Raw genomic sequence first — 26,475 nt, 5'->3', positions numbered from 1 at the left:
TGAAGGATAAATGACATTTACACTAGATTTTATCAACAGGTATTACATAACCTGCTGAAGAACAGTTTAGAGGTGCGTTTGCCAGTGCTTTACAAAATAAACTTTTTCAGCGTCTGCAGAAGGGGGAACAGTCTCAGCTCATTGGCTGAAATGCTCAGACCCTTCGACCTTTGTGAAGACCTTCAGATGAACTAAGTGATCCAGTGTATTCGAGACCTGCCATCGCTGGTGTAGTACGTCCATTGTAAGGTTTGATGTGTTGTGCCGTTTATAGCATGCCAAAACACAGTTAAATACCCAAATTACCTCTGTGTGTGTGTGTGTGTGTGTGTGTGTGTGTGTGTGTGTGTGTGTGTGTGTGTGTGTGTGTGTACACGTGTGTGTGTGTATGTGTGTATGTGTGTATGTGTGTGTGTATTTGCAAGCACATGTGTGCATAGTTGGTGCTAATAGAATTCTGCTGTCCAGCTCACAGCTGTGTCCTGCTGATGAGTCCCAGGAGGCCCCAGCATGTGTCTATGGTTACTATGTGGAGGCTCCAGCATGAAACCATGTGTAGATCATTATTCTCTCTCTTTCTCTCTCTCTCCCTTGCTTGCTATCTTCTAGTTTGTTTTGCTCCCCCCCCCCCCCTCGCTCTCCCATCCCACTCTCTACCTCTCTCCATTTCCCCTCGTCATGCCAAAGCTCCAACTTGTGCCACTCCACACTTCTCCCTGGCCCAGCCTCTGTATCTCTTTGGCTGAGCCAAGTGGTTATTTCAATACAGAGATTTGCAGCACTCCTCTCACTGGCCTATATTTAGAAATGGGCTTATACGATAGCTAGTTATTGTGTGTTATTGCAGAGTCAGGGAATGCGAACGGTTGATTGTGCAGCAGGCAGAGAAAACACTGTAAGTGCTGCTGGCTAGTTCACTTATGTGCATTGGGTTCTTTAACATTTGGAGATGTACATTGTTCTTTGTTAAAGATAATTGATATTACAAAGAAATTTGATTCCATTTCTAGCTTATCTTCTCTGTATTTTTACTGACAAACTTGCACATTAGCACAACGTTTCAGTTTCAGTCCAATTTGAGGAAGAGCCAAAGGAGAAGACAACTTTTGGAGAAACAAAGAATAGCTCACAGAAATGCACTGTATATTGCAAGGACGTTACTGTTGTAGGATTTTAATTTTTTGCGAGATGTGCCCCTCACAGAAGACAAACATAAAATCATTGTGTACAATCACTGGTTGAATTTGCTGTAATTCTTACAATCACAACCTCATAAAAATTCCCTAAACTACTGTTTTGTTTTTGTTCATTTCTTTATAAACTCTGCCAAGGTACTGTGTCAAAGTTTTATTTTAAAGTTGCGTGCGTGCGTGCATGTTTCTTTCATGATAGTTGATTTATGTCAGAACATAGTACATGAAATGCAGAGCAAAACAGATATAGATGGTTGGCAGCTGACAGCTTTACAGGTGATTTGGATGGCTTGGTCCATCTTAAAATTAAATTTCCAGAAAATGTCATAGTGAGAAATGTGAGAATACAGAATGAAAATCTCTGGTAGTTTCAGTGGACCGAGGCGCCACCCCTCACCTGAATGTTCTGGAAATGTTCCTGCTGTGCTGAACACGTTTGACTCAGAAAATCTCCTGCTGCTTTTTTTCCAAACTCCCGAAATTATCCGTACTGATTTTCCAGACATTTCACACACATATCTGAGCAGTCCTGGACATAGGCCCAGCTTGTCCTTATTCTTATAGTCCAGCCCATCCCCCATAGAGGGGGTCACTGCAAGATGACATTCACATGGCCTCCTAATCTGCTGAGAGATCTGCTCATCCAACACCACCACCACCAACCCCCCCCCCCCCCCCCCCCCCCCCCCACCAACCCCCCCCCCCCCACCCCACCCCCCTTTCCTCAAAACATCTTTGCTTTTAGTATCTCTCTTGAATGGGTTTTGTCGTGAACCCTAATTTGTGTCAGCATTTTCATACGTATACACCCTATGTCTGTTTATGGGTTGATACTTGCCTGTATATGTCTAATATCCATTACACTCAGACATGTGTGTTGTGTTTATTATGTGCAGGGAGTTACGCTCTGTACCTGCACTGCCAGGTCCTGTCCTGCTAACAGGCAAACTGAAGCCAGCTGGCTTTGCAGAGAGTCTGCCATCTGTTCTGATTTATGTAAGACTGTTAACCCTGGACTAGATTGGCTCCCACTAGCTCCCACTAGCATGGTGACAAACTAACAGAGAAAGTAGCCCTGGTTTCACTAGTGTACATTGAGATTTCTACTTTTGTACCTTTAAACAATGAGGGGCTTTGCTCGTAATATCTGTTATGTAATAATGAGATGAAGCAGCAGTTTAACCAATTGAGCTTAATTACTTCATGTTAAAAACTTCTCTGTGACTAAACAAGGCAGAGAGAAGAGTCACAACTAGATGTGACTCTGAACAATACATTGGAAAAAACGTTGCAATTTAGAATGTAACATGTAGGGCACATGTAACATGTCATAACAGAGGCTCAAAATCTCTCTTTTGTCGAGAAAATATCATTCATGGGATATGCGATTTGCATTTGATCATTCATACCACACTGTTGGTCACAAGTAAAAACTGGGTCACTGTCACATGCCCATGTGATCAAAAGTGTGTGACAAAATATCCACCGGCAGATTCTACCAGCAGATTCATTTCTGGTATGTAGAGGAGTGGAATTTGATGCTATAAATGTACTACATACAGTATACTTTGCCATAATCTTTTCATACCATGGCCCGGTAGTGCTGTAGCTGCATTAAATGCTGGATTTTTCGTAGGGTCACAGACTCGGGTTGACCCATCAACACTTATGTTGCACGTTTTTCCTGGACGCTTGCTTCAATGTGACAGGGGTGTCAGAGATGAAGGGCTAGAAAAGCACAGAAAGTCTGGAAATCTCATGCCCCCCCCCCCCCCCCCCCCCCCCCCCCCCTGATTAGTATGTTGTTGACTTGCATTAGTGCTGGGGGGGGCAGAGAGCGGTCATGGCAGACATATTTAATGCTTGTGAAGTAATGGGGCTGAATCAGCAGATAGCTCCACTGGGAGCCATTAGTCCAGACATGTGTCATTAACCCTTTCCTTGGCCCGAGCTCCACCCGGGCCAACCCCCACTCCCCTCCGTCCAGGCCATGAAGACCAGAGCACTGTTTCAGGTAGTGCATGTAGAGAGAGGGGGGAAGGGGTAAACCAATGGCACATATGCACACTTTAATTTTGTCCTTTGACTTTGTTTCTAACATTTTCCCTGCTCCCCTCTCAGTCCTTGTGCTTCTCTCACTCTTTTTGTTAGTGCTTTGTTTTTCAAGATCATCTTTGCTTTTTTTACGAGTGTTGTTCCAGTCAGTTGTTATTTTCACCTGGCGAGTCTAGCACAAAACTACATGTGTTTGAAAGAGTTAAAGTTGTGCTCCACAAAACCTCTATATTTCATGTATTAAATACTCACACCCTGTTGACTTCACAGATGGATGTAATAAGAAGATGTATATCAGCTGTGTTCCGCCTCATGTAGGGTACAACGTATTCTAATAGTACAAGTATCAAAATGTCAAATTTCTAAAGCAACTCCTGCGGCGTCATCCACGTCTGCTGCCCAGCCACATGTGCAACGTGTGCAACACACTCCAGTTTTGGCCAAAGTAGGTCTAAATGCACAGCTTCCTTTTGACGCTATTGCAATAAGTTGCTCGTGACAAAAAATCAGAAAGTTGAAACTTTGCCTTTTTTTCCCCATGCTTTGACTATTATCAAAACATGTCACTGTTGGGATGCATGCTAACCAACAGCTGACACAAGTTGCTGTTCTGTGGAAGAGACACATTTGTCAACTTTCAATGGCTACATTTCAAGCCTATATAGAGAATTTGATACGACATACATGGAGTGAAGAGACAGTGTAGTATCTCTTTGACAGCAGGATGATATTTATTAAAAAAGTCATGGAACAACTGATAAAAGGAACAGGGCAGAGTCAATTGCAACTTCAATATGAGTTTTGGGGGTTCTCGGAGACAGTCCTTTCCTCGGAGAGAAATCTTATTTTTTACGTAACCTTTTTGCAGGCCTCCCCGTGTTGGCTGCGGCTGCAGGGCAGCAATAGAGAGAAGGGGTAGGCCCATAACACCTGCCAGTTTTAATGGTAAACATATGTTGAGCAATGCAGAGAGAGTGAGCAGCAGGAATAGGGAGAGGGCAGGCACACTTCTTAAAGAGGCTCTAAAGAGGCTGTGTTCATGTTTTTTTTTGTGCATACATGCATGCATACATACGTGTGTGTGCAAAATGTACAGTTGTCTGCAGATCTGTCAGTGTGTCTGTGTGGAGCCTATGCATGAGCTGGAAACCCAGAGTCTGTGCATCATCACTTGGGTCTGCCCCTAAAGCAAAAGGAAAACCATATAGTTACACCACCGTTCAAATATGGTGAAGGATGGTACAGCATGATCAAATCTCACAGGGATATTTTACCGATTCAGCACTCCAGGGTTCGTCACCTGTGTGCTACTAACGTCTGTTTGTCTTGAGTCACATTAACAGACACATGTCGGCACACAGGATGCGTATGTGGGCGTTTTGCTCAGTGCTCAAAGTGATCATTGCAAGTGTTGAACTACCTGCTTTGGTCCCCTGCCATGTCGATGACACAAGTACATGTGTGGGCATGTTTTACCTAGACTTACACGCACAGCCATGCACTGCTGCTACATGTATGTGGTGTGTGTGTGTGTGTGTGTGTGTGTGTGTGTGTGTGTGTGTGTGTGTGTGTGTGTGTGTGTGTGTGTGTAAAAGCACCTTCCATCTCACCATATGATATATCTTTGCACAAATCTTGTATCTCCTTCCAGCCTTGTCTAAAAAAAAAAAAACTGTTGATTCATCTCCCCATTGCTTCTCCTCTCCTTTCCCAAAATCCTCAACTTGTCTAGGGTCACTTCCACAACCTAACCAGCCTAGCATTCTTTTGAAAAACTGAAAACAAACCGGTATGGTGTTTTAGTGTGAAAAATTATACAGCGATTGCATTTCCAAGAAGGTGACATACATCTGCTCAGATACTGTGTTACAGGAAAATAAAGAATACACATTTCTAGCACCTCTAACTCTCTCTTATTGCTGTGTCAGACAATATTGTTAACATAAATTTGTTTGTTTGCTTGGCTTCACTGAAACAACTTAAGCAATTATCTTGATGTGTTGTTATCATAATTTTTTCCATTCTCACACTTACTGTATTTGCTCTCTTCATCTCTTCTCTGCTTCTCTCACATGCACAAAATACACATACACAAAGACACAAGGACAATCCCCCTTCTCACACACACACACACACACACACACACATACACACACACACACTCTTATTCTCACTTGCTGGCGTGCAGGCTGGCTCTAGAAGGAGTCAAATGGCTCAATGTGTTAAAAGCATTAGGTAAGCATGGATCCAGCAGTGTTCCTCAAGCTGATATCATATGTCCTGCTTCATTACAGTCTGGTGTATGCATTCAGCTTCATCACTGACCCTCCCATCTATCCATCCCTCTCTCTTCCATCCCTCCACTTTTCTTTCCCTCGAGGGTGCTTCAACACAGAGAGGGCCATCTCAAGATGGTTAGCTGAAGAATAGATTTCTCATTGTAAAGGCTGACCCAAGTTGTTCGACTGTGGAGCTCTCAGGTTTGCGAAAGAGAAAACATAATCTATTCATAAAGAATGTATTCATATGAAGAGAGACGAAATCCTGTGACAGGATTTATAAGTAGTGAGGCTTGGAGCTGCAGGAATTGAAGGGAGAAAGGAGGGAAAATAAGTCAAATAGCAATTAATTTGACTTAAACAAACTATCCCTTGTTCACGTGGCTGCACAGGTCTTGTTTTTTCCCACAACTATTTTGGGTCCTGATATGACATTAACTGCTGGGAGGGTGCTGACCAAAACCAGCTGAGCGGTGTGTGTATGAGGCCGTCAAGACAGGAGAGGGAGGGAGATCAAAGCAGCGGGCCTGTAACCTGTAGCTTGCCGACCGTTACCTCGAGTCCCGTCAAAGGGAATGGAGAGGAAATAACGCCACACCTCACATCCCGCAGCTGCATGTGTATGAGGCAGCGAACACACTGAGGCCTGTTCTCCAAGCTTCACCGCAGCACTTGGCCTGTCGTACCACACTTGTCTCTCCATCGCAGGGCAGGCAGCGCTAGGCTAACATTAGCAATTTTCTCCCTTCATAAGCAGTTTGCAGTGTGAATGGGCGTATTTGTTTGGAAGATCCCCCTCGCTGGCAAAGAACCCACCTAGCCTAGCTCAGATCAGCCAGCCACTTGCACCCAAAGCCAGAGGGAGGTCAAGGAGGGTCGGGGGGAGGATGAGGAAGGTTGAAGGTGATTGTGAAAAGGGGATGTTGTGTGTTATAATCAGCACTAGTCATAACCATAATGTCAGGTGGCAGAAGCAAATGATATTTGGATGAGACAAAAAAAATTTACTTTGCGAATCTAGCTACCGTCCGGCCTTGTGAGCTCTCGTCATGGAAAATAATTAAAATGAAAATGTTTATCTGCTGGTGGATCCAAATGATTCACATTGGATTAAAGCGCAAAAAATGCTTTTCTGTTGTGATACATGAAAGAGTTCAGGGACAGGAGTGTGGAAAAAGAATAGTGGGAGAAGGAAGAAGAACTGGAAAGAGATTTTTAAAAAAGGGGGAGTTCTACAGGGAAAGATGGGAGAGGTGCTCTTGTCTTAGATACTGTGAAGGCTTCACTGACTGTCAGAGTCAGTGCACAGTTTAGCTGACGCAGCACAGCAGACAAGGAGGGGACGAGTCTTTCTTTTCCTCTCTATCTTCCCCCCTCCTTCTCAGACTCTACCTCTTTTAAACCTTTTCTTATAAAAAGAATGGAGAGGTCTTGTTAATCAGCTTTTGGCTTCAGTTTGGGGGCTCATATATAAGCCCCCCTTTCCCTCCCTGCACCCCTGCCCCCTGTGTATGTAATAGATGAGGATAGCAGAGTGTATGTTTACGAGCGCGAGTGCTGGACTTGGCAGGCCCGATCACTCCTTCAATGTCTCGCAGTTCTCACAGGTCATCACAGCTCAATGACTGACTGACTGGGCCCCTGTCTTTCTAGCGGAGTTTACATTATGTGTGCACGCACGCACGCACACACACACACACACATACACACACACACACACACACACACACACACACTTATACACTCTTACTGCTTCTCTTCTCTAAACCTCTTATTATTTCAAGTCCCCCCCCCAGGTAATTGTTTAAGATTGTAGATAAATATCTGTAGCCATTAACCATATTGTTTCTCTCCCTTCCTCACATCCCCCTCCCCCCAGTGGTCCTATGCTTTGGAGAAGCCCAACACAGGCAGTGTGTTCACAGTGGCCTGGTCTGCAGACGGAACCCAGCTGGCTGGTGCCTGTGGCAATGGGCATGTCATCTTTGCCCATGTGGTGGAGCAGCACTGGGAGTGGAAGAACTTTGTGATCACTCTTACCAAGAGGAGAACCATGCAGGTAGAAACACACACACACACACACACACAAAGGTTACATCCACATTACTACGTTTTAGCACTACTCCAGAGTTTTCTAACGCCTAAAACTGCTTGCCATGTTTTAGTTTGAAAACTCCGGTGCTGCATTTCGGTTTGAAAAGAAATCCCTGCTCTTACTTTTCATTATTGCTGTTTCCCGTCAGTAGTATTGTCGGTAACTAAGTTGCTAACTGCAGAGACGGCAGTCTGTTTCCTGTTAACACTGGTAACCCATCATACGTGAATGGTCACGTGATGTACGTTTTCAGGTGGGTATGAACAGCAAGCAGAGAGTAATACTGATTCAGAGCTACAATGCTTGTGTGTGGACGATGATCGTTTCAGTTTGGAAACACCATTTTAAATTGTAAACGTAGTAGTATGAATGTAACCACAGTGTCTCATATCATTGTTTGGTTTTGTGGAAACAAAAAAAGGTAGAAAAAATAATTGATACTAAGTGAAGATGATAAGCAGGAAGAAACAACACAACTTTTCAGAAAAATCTGCATACAGAAAAGATTAATGCTGGAAGCCCACCTTGATTACTGGTATGTCATTGGAGTGAACGTTTTAGATATTAAAGTGTCTTTTAAAGATTTTCAAGCCAAGATCATTAAAGATTAAGAGTGTATGTGAGGAAAAATAACCCAACTCCCCCAAGAGCTGAGATTTAATTCTGCATAACCACAGATTTGATTGACTGTGATGCCATAGGAGGACTGTAAAGAGATGAGTGAGTAGATGCTACATAGAGAGGCGAATGCTTCCCAGGCCTTGGCTCGTTGTACAGTACAGCAAGACCCTCCCTGTGTGCCAGTGTGCAGCCCGGCAATGACAATGCCCCGCCTGTCTAGCTGCCTCCCTTGCTCCACCATTCTCTACTGTTTAAACTCATGCTAACCACAAGGTAGTGTTTAAATGTGGTTAACACACCCTAATGTACATACATACACACACACACACACACATATACACTTGTATACTTTCAGGCAGGGATACACACGCACACCTACAGAAACAAGGCCATGCACATGCATGTGCGCCAACACACATGCACTCGTTTGTCATAGACATCTTTACCAAGTGCCGTTTGTGTAAACCAAACAAAGTTGGATCATCATCCATTTATTTTCAGCCTCGCAGGCGCTTTTCTGTCTCCCTCCTCCCCCTCTCCTCCTCACAGTCCGTTTTAAAAGTGCACATCTGCCAGTGGTTTGTGAATCAGCCAGCTAAATTTACCACCTTGCGGTCAAATGTTTTTTTATTCCTGGTTGTGTTGCATGTAAATTTGGCTCGCTGGAGGGAGCAGAGGAGGAAGATTTGTAAAGCTGTAAAAATAACCCCACCTTTCACCTGCTGCTGGAAAAGGGCCTTTCATTCAATCGCAGAGAGAGGTGGAAGGAAGTATTTATCTATGCAGGTGAAAAAATGAGAACCAACCACTGCTCGCACAAACAGTAAAAATGCCTTTCTCTGACCACAGTTGCCCTACGTTTACTTGGACATACTGTAGACTGTTTCCTGTGTATATTAAGGTGACTGTGAATACACTGCGAGACTGTGTTCAAGCCTCTGTCAATAAAGTCAGTATCTCCCTTTTGTTGCTTGCGTATTTAAAAAGTGGTGTTTGCTGAGTAGTATAAAGTTTAAGCCTGCTGAGAACTTTATTCTTCCCTACTCTTGTTTATTTTATTTCCACTTAACCCATCTTTTTGCCCTCTCCTCTTTTGCTTCTTTTTTCCTCAGGTGAGGAATGTGATGGACGATGCAGTGGACGTATTGGAGTTTAGAGATCGAGTCATCAAAGCCTCGCTGGCATGTGGTCACCTGGTGGTCGCCACTTCCCTTCAGTGCTATATTTACAAGTCAGTCAGTCACTCCTCCCTCTCTTGTCTCCCATGTTCCTTCTCATCCTCTATTCACACAGGACGGAATGCCTCATCTTAAATTTTAGTATTTTCCCCATGTAAGGGTTTGATTTTACAAAAGTTTAAATTAAGTTAAAAAACAAAACAAAACACAACACAGATTAGTGATAATTTCTACTTTTACACTTTGTAGACAGGCAAGAACACAAACAACCTCTACAATCGTCCACACAGCTGTCCATTATCAGACATGAACTCAGCATAGTCACTGGAAAATTGGGTCCGGACATTTTTCCGGAGTTTGCAGTTCACATATGACTAATGCAGCAGGAGGTTGTCCAGGTCAGACGCGTTCACAACAGCCGGAACATTCAGGCGAGGGATGACTCCTTAGGTTGAGCATGCAGGAGGCAGGACACGACGCTCACTGTGAATTTACCAGAGATTTTCCTGCTGTATTCTCATTTGGGCTCACTCAGACATTTTCCGGAACTTGCCAAGGGGTCTGGCAGGAAAAGTTCTAGAAAATGCCCGGCCTTCAGAGCATCTCTGAAAACAGGTTTTGCATAATGATTTTTTTGTGTGTCAGTCCGTGTGCGTCACCACACTCTTAATGTTCTATCTGTAGGTGTATCCCTTCTCCTGTCATTTGTATCTCATGTATATTTTTTTTTAACTTCACTGAAACCTTTCTGTTCTTGGCCTTGTTTCTGTGGTCTTCCCACATCTGCACTTGGGCCATATGTAGCACTTTGGTATTAGCTGTCTGTGTTTTCACTAATTGTGTGTTTTCTTTGTGGCTTATTTGTGGCAGTTCAAGAAACTGGAACACTCCCCTCATCTTTGACCTGAAGGAGGGAACGGTTAGCCTCATCCTGCAAGCAGAGAAGTGAGTCTCTTTTCCAGGAGCAGAGCAACAAGAGAGAGAGAACAGGCTGTTGGATCATCCATCAGTTTCTCTAATGCTTCATTACTCCGCACTGACCACTCATCTAGCAGCCAACCAACACACACACACACACACACACACACACACACACACACACACACACACACACACACACACAGGCGCTGTGCTCTAGCTTAGCCGACCCTGTCATACAATAAGGCTGAGAGTGAAATCACTGGGGGAAATTAGATTAATATGGAGAAGCTCTTGTGCAATACTCCAGTGCAGTGTCTCTGAAACTCAGCGTAGAACTAAAGAGATTACTGGCCATTCTGTGATCACAATCGAGTCTTTCTGAGTAAGTTAATGTGCAATACTTGTTTGAATTACCTGCTTGTGCCAGTTCATTAAATGTTAACGTCTCTTCATTCTTTTACTTTTTAACGTTTCATCCATCTCATGACCCTCCTTGCCCCTTCTCTTCCCTCCTCAAACTATCCTACCTCCTCACATTATATATATAAGTATGTATTTCTCTCACCCACTGTATCCTCATGTCCCCCCCCCCCACCCCACCCAGACACTTTCTGCTTGTGGATGGAGCAGGTCTGTATACGTTCTCCTATGAGGGTCGACTGAATTCCTCTCCCAAGTTCCCTGGTATGAGAGCTGACATCCTAAATTCCCAGGGTGTCTCGCTTAGTAATGACACCATTGCTATCCGGGACAAGAGTGATGAAAAAGGTGAGGGAACCACTGTCACTGCTAAAATAGTATAATTAGGATGAACTGTGCCTCTACTATAGTCCTGTTTCCTTTTTTCTCCTCACCAGTCATCCTTCTATTTGATGCTCTGACCGGGAAAGCCCTTGGTGATGGAAAGCCTTTGACCCACAAGGTTGGTAATCTTTGTTGCTACTTGCATGTTATGGAAGGTTTTTTCTTCTTCTGTAAATGTTCATTTTAATTTTGTCCGTCTTTTACCAAGAACATGAATGATAGTGAAACAGAAACGCTCTCAAGTACTTAACATGAAAGTAATTCCCTTGGATTATTTGTGTAGTATATACAATGTTGAATAAATTCACATTTTTATCATAGAGAGCATGATAATGTGACATCTTAAAGTGCCCTACACACCCAGATTCACCCACACACCTTCTTCATGTTTGCCTGATTAGACTGCAGGACTGTGAGGTTCTGTAAAAATTGCACTTTTTTAACATGTCTCTCAGTCTCCCCCTGTGTTGCTACACCTGCGTGTTTGAGACACTATACCATTATATAATATATATTAAGAATATTTAATTTTTACTCGTTCATGAGATTTGCTGGTTTTAAACTAATTTGCTCCCACCAATTATCCAGTCGTAGGTCAGTAACCTTAATAAATAAAGTTTATTATTTTTATTTTTATTAAACAAACAAACAGTATACACCATAGATGTTAAAGTAGATTAGTATATGTACTCAGTTTAATTGCACATAGTAACATTGCATATTATAATTATGCATAGTTAGGATATTATGCAAGATAATAGCTTCTTTTATTGTAGAATGTATGGTTCTCTTCATTCCCTCGAAGTTCAGCGCTGCCAATTGAGTTTTCAGCTGTTCATCAGTGTGAATTTGTTTTAAAGTTCCCTGAAGATGAACTCTAGTTCAAAAAACAAATGTGCAAATTTACTTCACATCTGCCAATGATCATGCTGATATGACGTATATAAATTGATTTCAACATACTGCTGTTGTGATCAGTCCATAAAAGGGGTATTTTGTATCAAAAGAGTTTTGATCTTTGTTTGTTGGCCTTTCCAGAGCAACTGTGTGTTAGGATGTCTAGCTAACTAGCAGAGCACCAACAATTATAACGTATTTCCAAAATGGTTGCATACTTTTAACTAATTACATCAATTTGATGGAGATGAGATTAGAAAAAGCTTCATTCAGCACAGGGAGATGACTTGTCATTCTTAAAGCCCTTTTTCTTAAAAAATAAAATAAACATTGTTTGGGAAATTGTTGACGAAATTATGACAACAAAGCACACCGCCTCACCTTTGTGTGAAAGTGATGCTACTCCAAATGTTTCCTTGTTTTGTTCATGAATCATCATCATCTTTTTGCTCATAATGATTCAAGAAGATTCATCAAAAAAGACCAAGTTAAGGGAAACAGGGTTTTCAGAGCAAGTGACTGTGCTTAAAAAATACAAACACATATCCACAATGGAGAGAGACAATGAAGACACTGGGAGAGAATGGGGGAAGGGCCTTGAGGTCAAACTAAGAGGGAAAGAGACAAAAAGAAGGAAAGAATTAGAAGAGAAGGAAAAGAAGTAGAGGTAGCAGTAGTTACTGTTTGTCAGCATGGATTTGCCTGCCAGTTCTCCACAGCTCCAAGACACTGCACCAAGGCCAGCTGGCTCTGGCCAAACACACACACACACACACACAAACACACTCACACACACACACACACACACACACACACACACTCAGAGACACAGGTTCACGCACGCATATACCCACTCAGTGTCTCTCAATCTCTTTCTCTCTCATACACACACAAACTTGGCATAAATGCTGTTGGGTCACGGTACAAACCACTCTCCCACTTTTCCTTTCTTTCCCTGATCTTTTGTCCTTCTTCCATCATTCACTCCAATGTTCCCTCTTACCATGTGTGTGTGTGTGTGTGTGTGTGTGTGTGTGTGTGTGTGTGTGTGTCTCGTGTGTGTCTCGTGTGTGTGTATCTCTGTATTTATATGTAGCTGGAGGTGGTGGAGATCGCTCTGGACCAGTGTGGTCCATCCACGGAAAGGAAGATTGCCCTTATAGACAAGAACCGTGACCTTTACTTGACTTCCGTGCGTCATCTTGGGCGAGAGCCCAAAATCTGCAAAATCGGTGAGATGGGGTGGAGGGAACTCCCTTTGCAAGCGGTGCAGTGAGTCTCTTTGTTTTTACAGACGAGTATGGTGTGAATGATACCGGGTGAATATGTTTTTTGTTTGTGTTATTCCATCCTGTAGGCAGCATGGTTCACAGTATGGCATGGAACGATGCTGCTAACATCCTGTGTGGAATCCAGGACAACCAGTTCACAGTGTGGTACTACCCGAACATTGTCTTCACTGACAAGGAACTGCTGCCAAAAACACTGTACATAAAGGACGCCAGGTAGATATCCTTGGAGTCCTTTGCACTCATGTATACAGCAGACGGGAATTTTAGCACAAACAGCTTACACTCTTCTCCAGAGTGACAGGTGGGTTACTGTCACAGACAGACAGGGTTGTGGCTGGCCATAATTACAAACATTCAGTAGCACAGCGTGCAAATGTACCCTGACAATTTTCATGTGAATTTAAAACGAGTCATGGAAGAGAAGTGGTGGGAAAAGAGAGCGATAGAAGCTGTTTTTTGTACCTTCCCTCTCAGTCCCAAAGGTACAACACATAGTGCTTCAGACACTCCTCCCTGCCAGCGGCTGTCAGACTGCACAATGCTTCCTTCCCAAAAATCCTCCACTGTAGCCAGTGCGGGAGGCGCTAAGGCAAAGTGCCTGCACATCAATACAGGCAATCCTTGACTACTTTTGCGTGTCTCTGCTCCACTTATATGAATATTTTGATTGTACAGTTTTATTTTTATTCATGTTCTTGTGTTACTATGTAATTTTTTTCGCCTCTCTCTATGGTTTGTGGCTCGCTGTTAGCGAGTTTTGAAGTTATCATACCTTTGCTTTTTTCGTTGTAGTTTTTTCTTTATGTTATTTTGCTTGTAATATCTCCTTCAGCCAGATTCTTTCATGGGAGTCATGAACAGTTTGCGTTGATGCATTTTTAATTTTTTTGGCACAGTCACATGGCACACGCAAGCTGGGAAAACTGCAGGGCAGATAAATTGATAGTTGTATTGTTAATTAGAACAATCTGTCATCCTGCATATGTGACCATGATAAATCCATTTTGTATTTTAATTCTTCCCCTTGCACCCACGATCAATTCTTGCAATACACAGTGTTCTTTGCTGTGACAACAAACTGTGGATGTAGTCTGATGTGTGTGTATTTGCCCTCTTCAAAGTGAGTTCAGCCGAGCCCCCCACATCCTGAGCTACGTTGGCACTAAGGTGACGTTACGGCAAGGAGACGGTTCCCTGGTGTCCAGTAGTGTACCTCCCTACCCGGCCCTGCTTCACGAATACAGCACCTCTGCTCGGTGGGAGGATGCACTGCGACTCTGCCGCTTTGCCAAGGTAAGTTACCAGCATATGTCTATTAAAGCGGAAATAGGCAACTTTCTGTTTTAAACTTTTTAAAAACTGATTGCACAGCATATTTGGCGATAAAAAAACACCATCCGTCCTCATATTGGTACCCTATCAGTCTTGCTTTCACCATGTTATTCACTTGGCCACCGGGACGCAGTTTTCGTGGGAAATGGACAAGGTTTTGGCTACACAACAACCTTGTTTTAATTATTTATTTACATTAGATTAGAATCCCAAACAAATTCCCATTATTTATTCTCACTAAATGTCTCTTCTACTTGGAATATACGCTTGCGTATATATACTTGGACGGATTCCTTCTAAATTACAGATGTACATCCTTTGCGAAGGTACAGCAAACTATTGCGCACTCAGGACTTATTCCTTCTAACTGTCCCCGAGGTCTGTATTAATCGGGGGAAAAGGCTTTTAAGTTAGCTGCTCCCTCGGGATGGAATAATTTACAAAAGGACCTAAAGCTCCAAGAACTGGTCTCATTGGACACTTTTAAAGTCATCTTGAATGACCTGAAAGCAGGGCACTTCTGGCCGCAGATGCCTTGACTGCTGATGAATTTTGTTTCTCATTTTAAATTGTTATATGTTTTTGTACTTGTCTGCAACAGTGTAATATGTGCTGCTGCCTGTCTTGGCCAAGACACTCTTGAAAAAGACATTTTTAATCTCAATGTAGTTTTGTTCTAACTCCTGGTTAAATAAAGGTTATAAAAACTATACTGTAATTGACATAGTGTGACATGTCCCGCAGTCTTGTGTAATAGTCCAGGGTCCTGTGGTGTCTGTCACAAGCGCACACAGACACGCACATACACATATGTATAAAAGCGAGCGAGACAGAGTCTAAAATGAGAAGGTAGTAGACAGGTTTATGGGACCAGACCAGCAGGCTTTAATTAGCCTTCAATTAGCCTGGTGACACCATTTACCGGATTTAGCCCCCCTGGACCTCACTCATAAATACACACTCCACTATATGCATGTTTAAACTCTCCACACGCATATGCTCACGCACACACACGCACTCAACACAGTGTGAGACTGCGTCTTTGCTCGGACGATGATGCAATAACCACAACCATGAAGAAATGGACGTTAGTAGCACGAGGAGGGTGGGACAGAAGGGATGGAGAGAGAGGCACCGTTTTGTTTTTTTCTCTCAACCCCTCCCCCCTCCACTTCTGGTAAAAGTTTGGTGGCAGCGTGGCTTTTCCCAGAATCCTCGTCGATGTTTGTTTTTTGTTTTTTTGTAAGCCCTCAGCTGATTGAAGTTGTTACATGTAATTGTTCAGAGCCGTGCACACATGCAAAGATATTTAAGATTTAAATAAATTCCATTAATCTAACCACGATACAGGCACAACAAAAGAAGATTAAGAGAGTTCTTACAAAGTGGTGATTCTAGTTTGCTCAACTGTTGGTCAATAGGTGATTAAGGATTTACTTTAATGCACTGAATAAAGTGGTGACACATTTGTTTACCGATTGAAAGATCCTGCGTACCGCAAATGTCTCTGTTTGTGTCTGTTTTTCTGTATGTCATGCATGTTTTCCTAATGGCTTGGAGCATGACTCCAGTGAGGTCTGCCAGGATATGAAGAGGATGTAATAAAGATGGCATCATACCCTGTCCCTGTGCATACTCATACACAATTGTTGATTCCTCCATTTGTTTTGAATCTGCCATCCACAGATTGCTTTTGCATTATTCGTTATCACTTCAAGCTAAAACTGCCCTTTTTTCCATTACTGTTTCTCTGACATGTCCTTTTTGGATATAGCAACATGCTTAGAGTATGAGGTTGAGTAATGTATATACTGTACATATGCAGATGAACCAATATACTTTCCTGAATGTTCTTCAAATGTTCCTGTTGGTGTAAATGCGTCTGACTCGGACAATCTCTGCTGCGTTCTTCATATGTTAAAAGCAGTCTCCGTAAAAAGTCCGGACCCAATTCTCCGGACATTTTCCGTTCTGTTCATGTCTGAAAGCAGCTTTAGAGATGCTCACTGCCTCTGCTCCCAATCTCTATAGGACCAGTCTTTGTGGGCGTGTCTTGCTGGTATGTCAATGGCAAACAGGCAGCTGACCACAGCAGAGATGGCCTATGCTGCCATCAGAGAGGTAAGTTCATGGCTAATTCAGTCAAACACACAGTTTTGTCGCCAACACCAATTATTTTGACAGAATTAAGTCACAGAGACTCATACCCACTCACTCTCTTCGTTTAGTTACCAAGGGTGCAGTACATCAAATTTATAAAGGAGCAGCCGTCTAAGGAGTCGTCTTTGGCCCACACGCTGATGTTCAGCGGTCAGGTCCAGGAGGCCGAGGCCACTCTGTTACAAGCTGGTCTCATCTACCAGGCCATTCAAGTCAACATTGACCTTTTCAACTGGGAGAGGTACAACTCAAGTGTCTCTGTGTCTGACAGTACAGCTGGAAGGAGAGGGACTGTGAAAGTTGTTTAGGGAGATGCTTTCTTATTTTTAAGGAAAAAGTCAAAAATGAGGTTTGTGGGAAAGCTAGGGGAAGAAGCAAGCGTGTACGTACGGGATGGATGTGTTTCTACATCTTGTCATCTTGTATCCAGGGCGCTGGAGTTGGCAGTCAAACACAAGACCCATGTGGACACCGTACTGGCCTATAGGGAAAAGTTCCTACAGACATTTGGCAGGAAGGAGACCAATAAGAGATTCCTGCAGTATGCTGAAGGGGTAAGTAAGGAGGGCAGTTTGTCTGCTGTACTGCTAGAATTGATTTGGGCTGCAAACTCAAAATGCAAAAGAATGCATTTTGAGTATTTTTCTAATGGTACTCAATGGGTTTGAGCTCATCAGGATTTTAATACTCTGCTTATACATGCTTAGCTCCTCCAAAAGAAAAAAAGATAAGCCTTAAGGGTCAAAATTTCTGTCAACTTTTTCTCTGCTGTCCAATCGAGAGAGCCTGCGCGTATAGAACGAAAAATGGAGGAAAGCCTAAAAGTTGTTGTTGCTGCCCGCCGGAGTTTAGTCTCATTGATTCCTCAGGATCAGGGCTGGAAAGCATTATAACTGGGCGCACTCCGGCGTGATCCCCGCCTTACCTTGCAATTCGATTGATTTAGCTGCTTTGCGTTATCGATCCCATTCTCATCAAAACAAAGTACAGTAGCTCATCCAAGCTCATTTCATCTCGTCTTTTTGTCTCCCTGCCAGGTCGAGGTGGACTGGGAGAAAATTCATGCGAAGATTGAGATGGAGTTGTCTAAAGAAAGAGAGAAAGCTGCCAATGCCTCTGTGAGGAGCAGTGTGGCCGCTCGACGTTGATGTTCAGGAGACCCTTTCTCTAAACATCAGCCTCTGCAGAATTGTGTTCACCACTGTTTTGGACATTTTTCGCGAACGTTGGGTAGTTTGGCTCCACCTCAAGATAAAAACTAATTCTGTACTTGAGGTTCAATGTGCAGTAGTTACAAGTACAATGACTTAAAGGGGCAGTAAGCGATTTTAATCCAATGCACTTTTAGTTAAGTTCTGCGAAACTGTCCTCGTGGTCCGCTAGATTTTTCTACACCCCTGGCTCTGTAAATTGAAAACCCCAAAAAGTGGTGTGGACCGCACCACACAACACTGTGCAGTTTGTAAACACTCCCTGACACCTTAAGAGACGTGCTAGCGACAGACACTTAGATTCAGGGGTTTGGTAAGCATCTGTCTCCCATACACGAGGCTGTGGGTCCGAGCCCAGGTCTGTGCGGTCAGTAAATCTACAACAAACAATCTATTTCCAAAAATCGCTTACAACGCCTGTCAGTTAAAACAAATGGCGACGTGATGATGAGTAGGCCATGAAGAATTTCACATTTTCAGACTACTACAATACAATCTTGTGGCATATGCTCGGTAATATAAAACATTTGCACATCGTTGTACATGGCAATCTGTTGCTGGGAGTCATTGATTGGACTTTGGACAAGGGTATCTGTAACTCCCCATCATGGCATTTCTGTCATAGCAGCATCTCAGTGATTTCAATTTGTCAAGTTCAGACTCGAGTCTTATTCTTTTGTTACTTTGTTCAATCATGCACTAATGTATTCCTTTTTTTTTCTTTGTCGCTGATATTTGACTGTGTTTTTGTATAAAAAATATATATTTCTACAGTTATTGTATACTTTGCCTTCTGTAAACACTAAATAGAATATTAATTAATAAAACATGGAAATACTGTAAAAATGTCCTCTCTTACATTACTCTCTCTTTTTTGCCATATTTCCTTAATCTCTTGATGCTTCACTGGTTTTTATTAACAGATCATGTAGCATCTTTGAAATGTTTTTCAGCTTTGCACACAAACTCAAAAGGTACTCCTGGCTGCGTTTGTTTTATAGTCCAATATATATATATGTGCTTCTCAGTGATTGATTCTTATATTTCCTTTTCTGCTGAGGTGTGAAACCGACTGCTTGCCATGCAGCTCCACCCCCTGGTTGGCAGAAGACCAGTGCATCAGTGAACCATTGTAGCTTCTCCTTCTCCTCTTGTGGCCCAGGAGGGATGAATGAGGAAGAAGATCTGCCTCGGGGCTCTAAAGAAAATCCAAACAACAACAACTACTCGAAAGTATCTTGGTGATGCCGACTGATACGGTAGAACATGATCGCCATTATCCCTGAAACTGAGTGGCTGCAGATGCTGGGATAAAAATGGTAAAAGTAGGATAAGTTATCGATGGATTCACTCTCTCCTGATGTTTTTTCTGAACACACTGCACTTTTAGCCACTCACAGTGTAAGTCTCTCTCAGACTCCAGACTTCCGTGTATTTTATTCCATATTCATCCACTTTCTCTCTAAGGCTACTCACTGTAGGGTAAATCATAGTCATCCAGACCATACATCATTAATCTTGAGTTTTATCAGCGCGGAGTCAGGTTTCACATGCATTACCGCTGAGAGTGGCCACACACATTGAACATGGAAATTTGTGTTGTTGTCAAACTCACATAACATTGTGTACTATCCCAATCTTAGTAATGTAACTACAATAGTTTTTGCATATTGGTAATGAAAAATAATTTGACCCGTTGTTTATTAAACCCTAATTTGTGTATTCTTACCCAGTTGTACACTTTTTTACCAGACTTCTAAAAATAGAAGTTACATTTCAACTTTTAATTTCCAATAAGTACTGGACAATAAATTAAACTATGTAAATATTTCATATTTTTGATCTACAAAATACCAAATTAACATTGCTATATACATATACATACATTTACTAAACCCTAGATCTATCTACACACACATTCAATGACTTGCAAAGTCTCATACATTAGATTTATGGCCAAACAATGCAGCTCCCCTTGAAATACAATTCCTGGATGTAATGTAGAATTTATGAGGAGGATAATGTTCATCGATTTGACCTTTTATAGTTGATCTGTTCTTTGGACGTGTGCAATGATAACTGGAGAATTGATGCAGATTCTGATGTTGCTTACACCAAATCCATTTTGTGTGAGTGAGTGAGTGTGTGTGTGTGTGTGTGTACTGTATTTGTTCCTGTGTTTATCCTTGTGCGTGGCTGTGTTTTTCCTGTCTGTCTGTAGACTGAATGTTTGTGCACAGACAGTATGTGTTAGAATTTGTAGTATGTGGAAAAGAAAAACACTCTTACTAGTGTCCTCTCCCTCGCCAAATGGGGTTAAACTGAAATTCCGTTAAGTGTAGACTGAACTGCAGACTAAGTGTAAACTGAACTGCAGTGATTGTGAAGGAGAGAGTGAAACGTGACGTTCACACCTCGAACGGTTTGAGTAGGTCCCATACATGGCTTCGTGCATCGTGGGGTCACATACCACCTCATTCACCCATCAGCGGGTTTTAAGCATGGATTTAATGCTTTTAAGTGCAAACTCCACCCACCCACAAATGTCCCTGTGGAAAGGAAAGCCATCAGCGTTGACCGTTGGCTCTGCCATCATGTTCTGGCAGTATTGGATTACACCCACCACCACAATCACATTCAGACTTTTAGGGTCAGAAGCATTAGAGAAGCTCGGCGTCTCTAAAAAATAGGTCTAGTTTTGTGGATACAGATGCTTTGGAAAACAACTTCTTCCATATATTTTTTTTATGGAAAAACATTTCACAGAAAAGGACATTTTACTTATTGTGGTGAATACGAATTTCTTCATAAGCTGTGTCTGGTATTATATTGTCACAGCGATTATGCTTTGGTCTTTCTGTTGATAGATAACCACCCAGGAGCTTCGGTTCGGTGAGGGTCACTTATTCCACCTGCTTATGCACCAGTAAAAAGGTCAAATATAGTCACACAGTTTATACATTTCCCATTAAGGGCAGGCAAAGGAATTCACAGAAAATTAACTGGCAACAATTTTTTCAATCGATTTATCATTTAAGGAACCTATAAAAGCGAAATTGACCAAAACCCACTTGGTCCGGCCTCTCAAATATAAAATATTTGCATGTTTTCTGAGCCTACATCAGTGGATTGTCAGTGGTGCATCTTACACCGGCATGTGTCTGTCATCTCCACAGAATATTGCTTCAACGCTAATAATGTATACATTAACAGGCATTACATTTGACTGATTTAGGGTATTCAATTGATATTCATTCCTTTACCCCCTCCTGTCCACTCACATCAGGGGTTACTGAGGTTACTGGGGGGGTCTATATATTCTTCCTTTTGGATGCAAATTCAATGAAGGATACGTAAAGAGTGGGAGCTCTTTTTGGTTCAGCAGAATATTTACCATTAGGAGTAAGAAAGGGCGAGAATTGGACAGAAGAAAAACCGTTTCACGGTGCCACTTAAAAATGGAGGTGCTGAGGTAAAACTTAATGCGATTGTGCCGGAGCCAAATTAGCCTTCCCCGACACAAAGCGCGTCACTTTCAGGCGCCTTCGCTCACTTTATAATCCCCGTGCCTTCAACCCAAGCGGTCATTTGCATACAAAAGGCGAGCAATCCCCTATAATGGGACGAAACACGTACACATTCTCAGCCCCCTCCTTTATGCTTAACATTCAGGCTTATAATTGCACTTGAGTTTGTAAGCCGTCCCTGCAGGACGATCACCCTGATGATATTAAAAATGAGAATAGCATTATTGTCTCTGCGTCCCCGTCACACGGAGTTTCGAGATGTCCTGGGGCTGCGCTGCGCTCCCGGCACGTCCGGGACGTCCCGCCTCGGGTCTCCGGCCCTCGGCCCGTGCTCCGACAGCAGGTGGTCGTCGGATCGGCCCCGGTGCAGCTCCTGCATGCTCTCCTCGTACGTGGGCAGGTATTTGACCTCGTCGTAGGCGGGCAGGCTCGGGGAGGCGACGTCCTCCAGGCTGTACGCGGGGTACCGGTCCAGCAGCGAGTCCTGCGACGCCGACGCCGACGCGCGCCCGTGGAAGAGGGAGGGCTCCTCGCTGCGCTCGTGGTGCGGGTGCCGGCGCGGCCGCGGGCAGATGATCCGCTGGATGAAGTAGCCCATGGCGAAGAGCAGCAACAGGATCAGGATGCCCGACAGCTTCCGCGTGAACCAGCCCACGTTGTCGAAGAAGACGTGGATGGGGAGCTTGCAGCAGCGCACCGCGGAGCCGGCGCTGCCGTTGCCGGCGACCAGCGGCGGACAGCACTGCTGGCCGTCGGCGCACTGGACCTCCCCGCAGCTCCGCAGCGCCTGGCAGGCGGACACCAGACACGCCGACAGAAGGGTGCCGGTGGTCGCGCACGCCGTCCTGCCGCCGGCCGGCAGACGGGGCATCATGTCCGGACCGCCCGGGACGCGTGGGCGCGTCTCCCGCGCGTCTTGTGCTGTGACGTGCAGGAAAAAAAACGCCCGATGAGGTGTGTTACAGTTCGCCTGCCTTTCTGTCCAGCTGTGCTCTCGTCATGTGCCTCATGGCCACTGCAGCCTGGAGCCGGGACAGCAGCCCCCCCCGGTGAGGACGACCTGTCGGATGGGAGCATCATCAGTGTGGAGGGATGAGAGGGATGAGAGGCATGAGTAGTCTCGCATCATCATTGCGTGAGGAGGGTTTGTCCTCAGACACAGATTTGGGTTCAGAAGTTGCACCCTGCAACAGGCTCTTCTCAGATAGGTGCAGTCTGCTGCAGAGCCCCGAGGATTTTGAGTTTTCTTGTTGAGATTCAGTAGAGAATCACGTGCAGGTAGGAGGGTGGCAGACACCCAGCGGTGGAAAGTAACTAAGTAGCCTACTTTTACTCGATTACTGTAGTAAAGTACAATTCTGAAGCACTTGCACTTTACTTGAGGAGAGTATTTACATTTTGTTCTACATTATATTTCCATTACACAGCATTTTAGGGAGGAACATTCAATTTTCCACGCCACTACATGTATTTACTTCACCTGGGCTACTAGTTACTTTTACACATTACATTATATAAAAAGCTTGCAAAACACATTGTAAACGGTTAAACCAGTTGTTTCCAACCTTTTCGGCTTCCGACGTCTTACAAAAATCAGTGTCACCTTTCAGGGCTCACAGAGTTGTTAACAGCGACACCAAATACTGAACTTCTTTCCTCCCTCTAAACTTCTCACTTGGTTTAATATTAACAAATGTTCAAATGATACAGGATCTCAGTTAATGAAAGGTTAGAGACAATGTCCAAAACAGGTTTGTGTATCAGAACTTGTGTTTCAATCAGGTGTCCAGAACAGTAAATAAGGAGGCACATACAGCAGCTACAACAACAACATGTCGCTTAATGTTACAGTATATGATAATGTATCAGCCAGAGGGACCAAACTAGTACAGAGAATATTACTTGTAGTGGAACATTTATTACATTGCTTTACTTTGAACTAAGTGTAGGATCTGGATACTTCTGCAGTGGCGGAGGAAGTATTGAGATCCTTCACATTGAGTAGTACTAATGCAATACTCAATTATACATAAACTGCCTTCATTTAAAATGTAATTTAAGCCGGCAGAGTTAAAGAAAATAGTCCATGTGGGTGTAAAAAAACGAACATGTTTAATCATTTTATTGTAATAGGAGCTAATTAACTAGTTATGTAATGATAATGCATGTAATGATATTGCATACTGGTTGGCTGTTGAATCTGTAACAGTGCCTGTTATTCTTTATGTAAAATCTTAATTTGTAAAGTAACCTAAAAAAAAGGAAGCTGTTAAATACAGTGGAGTGAAAAGTATAATGTATCCATCTGAACTGTAGCTTTTTACAAGTATAACGTAGCACAAAATGAAAATACTCAAGTACAGTTCAATTCCCTCGAATTTGTATTCAAAATAAACTTAATTCCAGTTTACCGATTAGGACCCAGCTCCCTCTAAATGATCACTGAAACTTCCCCGGACCCCACTTGATGATCATAGGCCCCTAAAGTCCGAACTACGCATTAAACGTACAAATTCACCACATCCTGCGAGATGTAACCAATAAGGGCGAAGGCCCCTGATATGAGGCGCCGACAGATCTGCCCTCTCATAAAAAATGAATAGTTCTTGCTATGTGGGTTGTAATGGGCCCCATTAGACGAGTGTGAGGATTCCGATTAGTCCAGCATGGCCTAGACAACCATGTGTCTGCAAGCAATGCAGAATATAACCATAAAACTAAATCTCCGGTTTAAACGATAGTCTTCTCGCCCGACGTGTTAATTCACACTAAAGACGTCCCTTTGGATAACGTCCAAGAATGACAGATAGCTCACTCCGCTGCTCTACCGGTCCTGAATATTAAGTGATTAATTAATCCAGTCTGCATCCTGTGTTGTATTGCCGCCAATCAGGGACTATATTAACAGTTTTTCTACACTGGCTGTACAGACCAACTAAAGTCACCTTTAAAAGCCATATTTCCTTTTTGGATCTGAAAGGATTATGACTTATTTTGCTCAGTGAATAGGATTTATGATATTAAGACAGAACAGAGAAGCCTACAGCCTGTTACAATATTTTAAACAGACGGCATCTTGGTGATGAGATAGAGCCTCGATAGTCTTTGTCAAGTCATTACGGTGTAAATCATGTGGCGAATCCTTTTAAATCACAGAAACGCCCCACCCCCACGTGTCTTCATGTCACTAATCGCCAGTGTGTATTCCTTTCTGTCCCAAACAAGGCCTAATGCACAATTTAGCAAATCTAATTACCGGCGCATTATGATGTGAAATTCAGCAGAAGGGTAGCATCATGCAACCTCATTTATGCAGCATCATATTTCTTTCTGTTATCTGCCCCCAATTCGGGAAACGTGATCGCAGGGAACCTCTCTAACCAAATAAACAAATACACAATCAATAACCCTGTGGACCTTGGCATTGAGTGTTGAGTTCAAAAAACCCTTTTCAGTCCATCGTTGTGGGAGGACTTTCCCAGCACCTCTGCTGTTCTGCTACTCAGTGGGCTCTTATTGACATGTGTAGAGAACAATGGCTATTTTCGATCACAGCTTTCGCTCTGCAGTGCCTGGAAATAGGAAAATGACTACAATTGCCACGTAAGGGGAAAGTTGACGCCATTTGGCTTTTGGATTACACCCGTGCAACCAATTGTGATGAGAAAGACCTTTATTCCCCCAAAGAAAGAACAATATTCTGTAAGTCTTTCTTTTTTTACAGATCACAAGGATTTGATGAAAATTAGTATATGTTATTTTTTTAAATGTTCACTTCCTTTTTCTCTTGTTTATCTTCTTTCTCTGACCATTTCTTCTTCTCAAGTCCGTTCCCAATCCACCACATCCTGCCTCCCCTTTTCCCTCTTCCCCTGAAATACACCACCGAGTGCTGCTCTTGTGTGAGCATAAGATTGATTGAATAAATTCTCCATCCTCTTTCTTGTTGTCCGTCCATGTAGGAGCAGCTCTCAGGAAACACATCAAACTAATTGGAGACCAACTCCATCCCAGAGGAAACAAAGCAGGACAAGAGTTTTTTCTCTCTCTCTCTCTCTTTCTCTCTCTCTCTCTCTCTCTCTCTCTCTCTCTCTCTCTCTCTCTCTCTCATATATAATACACTGTACATTTACAGCAAGTGAAGTTCTGTGCTCGATGGGATGTAATGTCATCCGTGTGTCTTTTTCCTTACAGAGAGCAGAGATACTTGGATACCAGAAAGATGTCGAATGAGAGAGAGAGAGAGAGGGAGGATTGAGGTTAAACAGTGAGAACTTTATACACAACAGATCTGTTGAACACCAGTAACACAAAGCCAACTTTGCTCACTTAACCCAATAATTAGAAGTTGCAGCCTCCTGAATGGGCTGACGATTAAAGTGATAACACACTGACTGTACTATATCACTGTAATAAATGTTGGACACTGTGTGCTTCCATTAATCTGGCACAAAGGTCTCTTGTGTTGTGCTTAATAATTTAGTCTTATGGGGTCCATTAGTCCTGTGCAGTGATGAATGGCAGCGTTCATTTTCATCTGTCAAGAGACGCTGATGTACGGACCGCCCAGCGGTCAATGTCACGATTATTACGTTTGCATTTATTATGAAACAAAGAAGGCCTTGTCTGGCCACAGGCTTTGTTAATGGACCCACTGATGGTTCTCGGTTTGGCTTTGTTTGCACCGGAGCAGAAGTCACAACCTCAGGGTTTCTGCCTCGAGACCAACCTCAGCCTCTCTATCTGTCGAGCGTAGCCTACAGTATCACAGCAGTGTTTAGTGTTCACGTTTTACACGAGGAAAGTCATGGAGTGTGAACGCGTGTGAAGAACGCTGCAGTCCTGTCTGAATTTACAGACTGGTTCAGAAATAGCTGTTTGTTTAATGTGTGTGTAAACGCTGTAGTTGT

The 26,475-nt window shown here is 43.2% G+C and overlaps 2 protein-coding genes across 5 annotated transcripts in view; one reads left to right on the top strand and one right to left on the bottom strand.

Moving 5' to 3' along the window:
- ift80 (intraflagellar transport 80 homolog (Chlamydomonas)) overlaps nt 1–18,884 on the top strand; it is a 34,791-nt gene extending 15,907 nt beyond the window's left edge. For all 4 annotated transcript variants that reach the window (XM_035622670.2, XM_035622667.2, XM_035622669.2 and 1 more), the window contains exons 9-20: nt 7,407–7,586; nt 9,356–9,474; nt 10,292–10,366; nt 10,947–11,110; nt 11,200–11,264; nt 13,140–13,275; nt 13,401–13,548; nt 14,457–14,628; nt 16,699–16,788; nt 16,896–17,068; nt 17,258–17,381; nt 17,865–18,884. In XM_035622670.2, coding sequence (XP_035478563.1) covers nt 7,407–7,586; nt 9,356–9,474; nt 10,292–10,366; nt 10,947–11,110; nt 11,200–11,264; nt 13,140–13,275; nt 13,401–13,548; nt 14,457–14,628; nt 16,699–16,788; nt 16,896–17,068; nt 17,258–17,381; nt 17,865–17,975 — 1,557 coding nt within the window. In that variant the 3' untranslated portion in view covers nt 17,976–18,884. The remainder of the gene's footprint in view (nt 1–7,406; nt 7,587–9,355; nt 9,475–10,291; nt 10,367–10,946; nt 11,111–11,199; nt 11,265–13,139; nt 13,276–13,400; nt 13,549–14,456; nt 14,629–16,698; nt 16,789–16,895; nt 17,069–17,257; nt 17,382–17,864) is intronic.
- Nucleotides 18,885–20,044: 1,160 nt separating this feature from the next.
- Nucleotides 20,045–22,761, bottom strand: LOC118299176 (uncharacterized membrane protein C3orf80 homolog). The gene has a single exon (XM_035622676.2). The coding sequence runs from the start codon at nt 22,437–22,439 to the stop codon at nt 21,807–21,809; it is 633 nt and encodes a 210-aa protein (XP_035478569.1). The 5' UTR covers nt 22,440–22,761; the 3' UTR covers nt 20,045–21,806.
- Between the last annotated feature and the right edge of the window lie 3,714 nt (nt 22,762–26,475).

Source organism: Scophthalmus maximus, chromosome 11 (assembly GCF_022379125.1).
Source record: "Scophthalmus maximus strain ysfricsl-2021 chromosome 11, ASM2237912v1, whole genome shotgun sequence".
Lineage (NCBI taxonomy): Eukaryota > Metazoa > Chordata > Actinopteri > Pleuronectiformes > Scophthalmidae > Scophthalmus > Scophthalmus maximus.
The sequence above is the reverse complement of the archived record's forward strand: the minus strand, read 5'-3'. Positions and strand labels throughout refer to the sequence as shown.

What these genes read in the sequence shown, in the direction of transcription:
- LOC118299176 (XM_035622676.2), bottom strand. Translation starts at nt 22,439, where the DNA reads ATGATGCCCCGTCTGCCGGCCGGCGGCAGGACGGCGTGCGCGACCACC.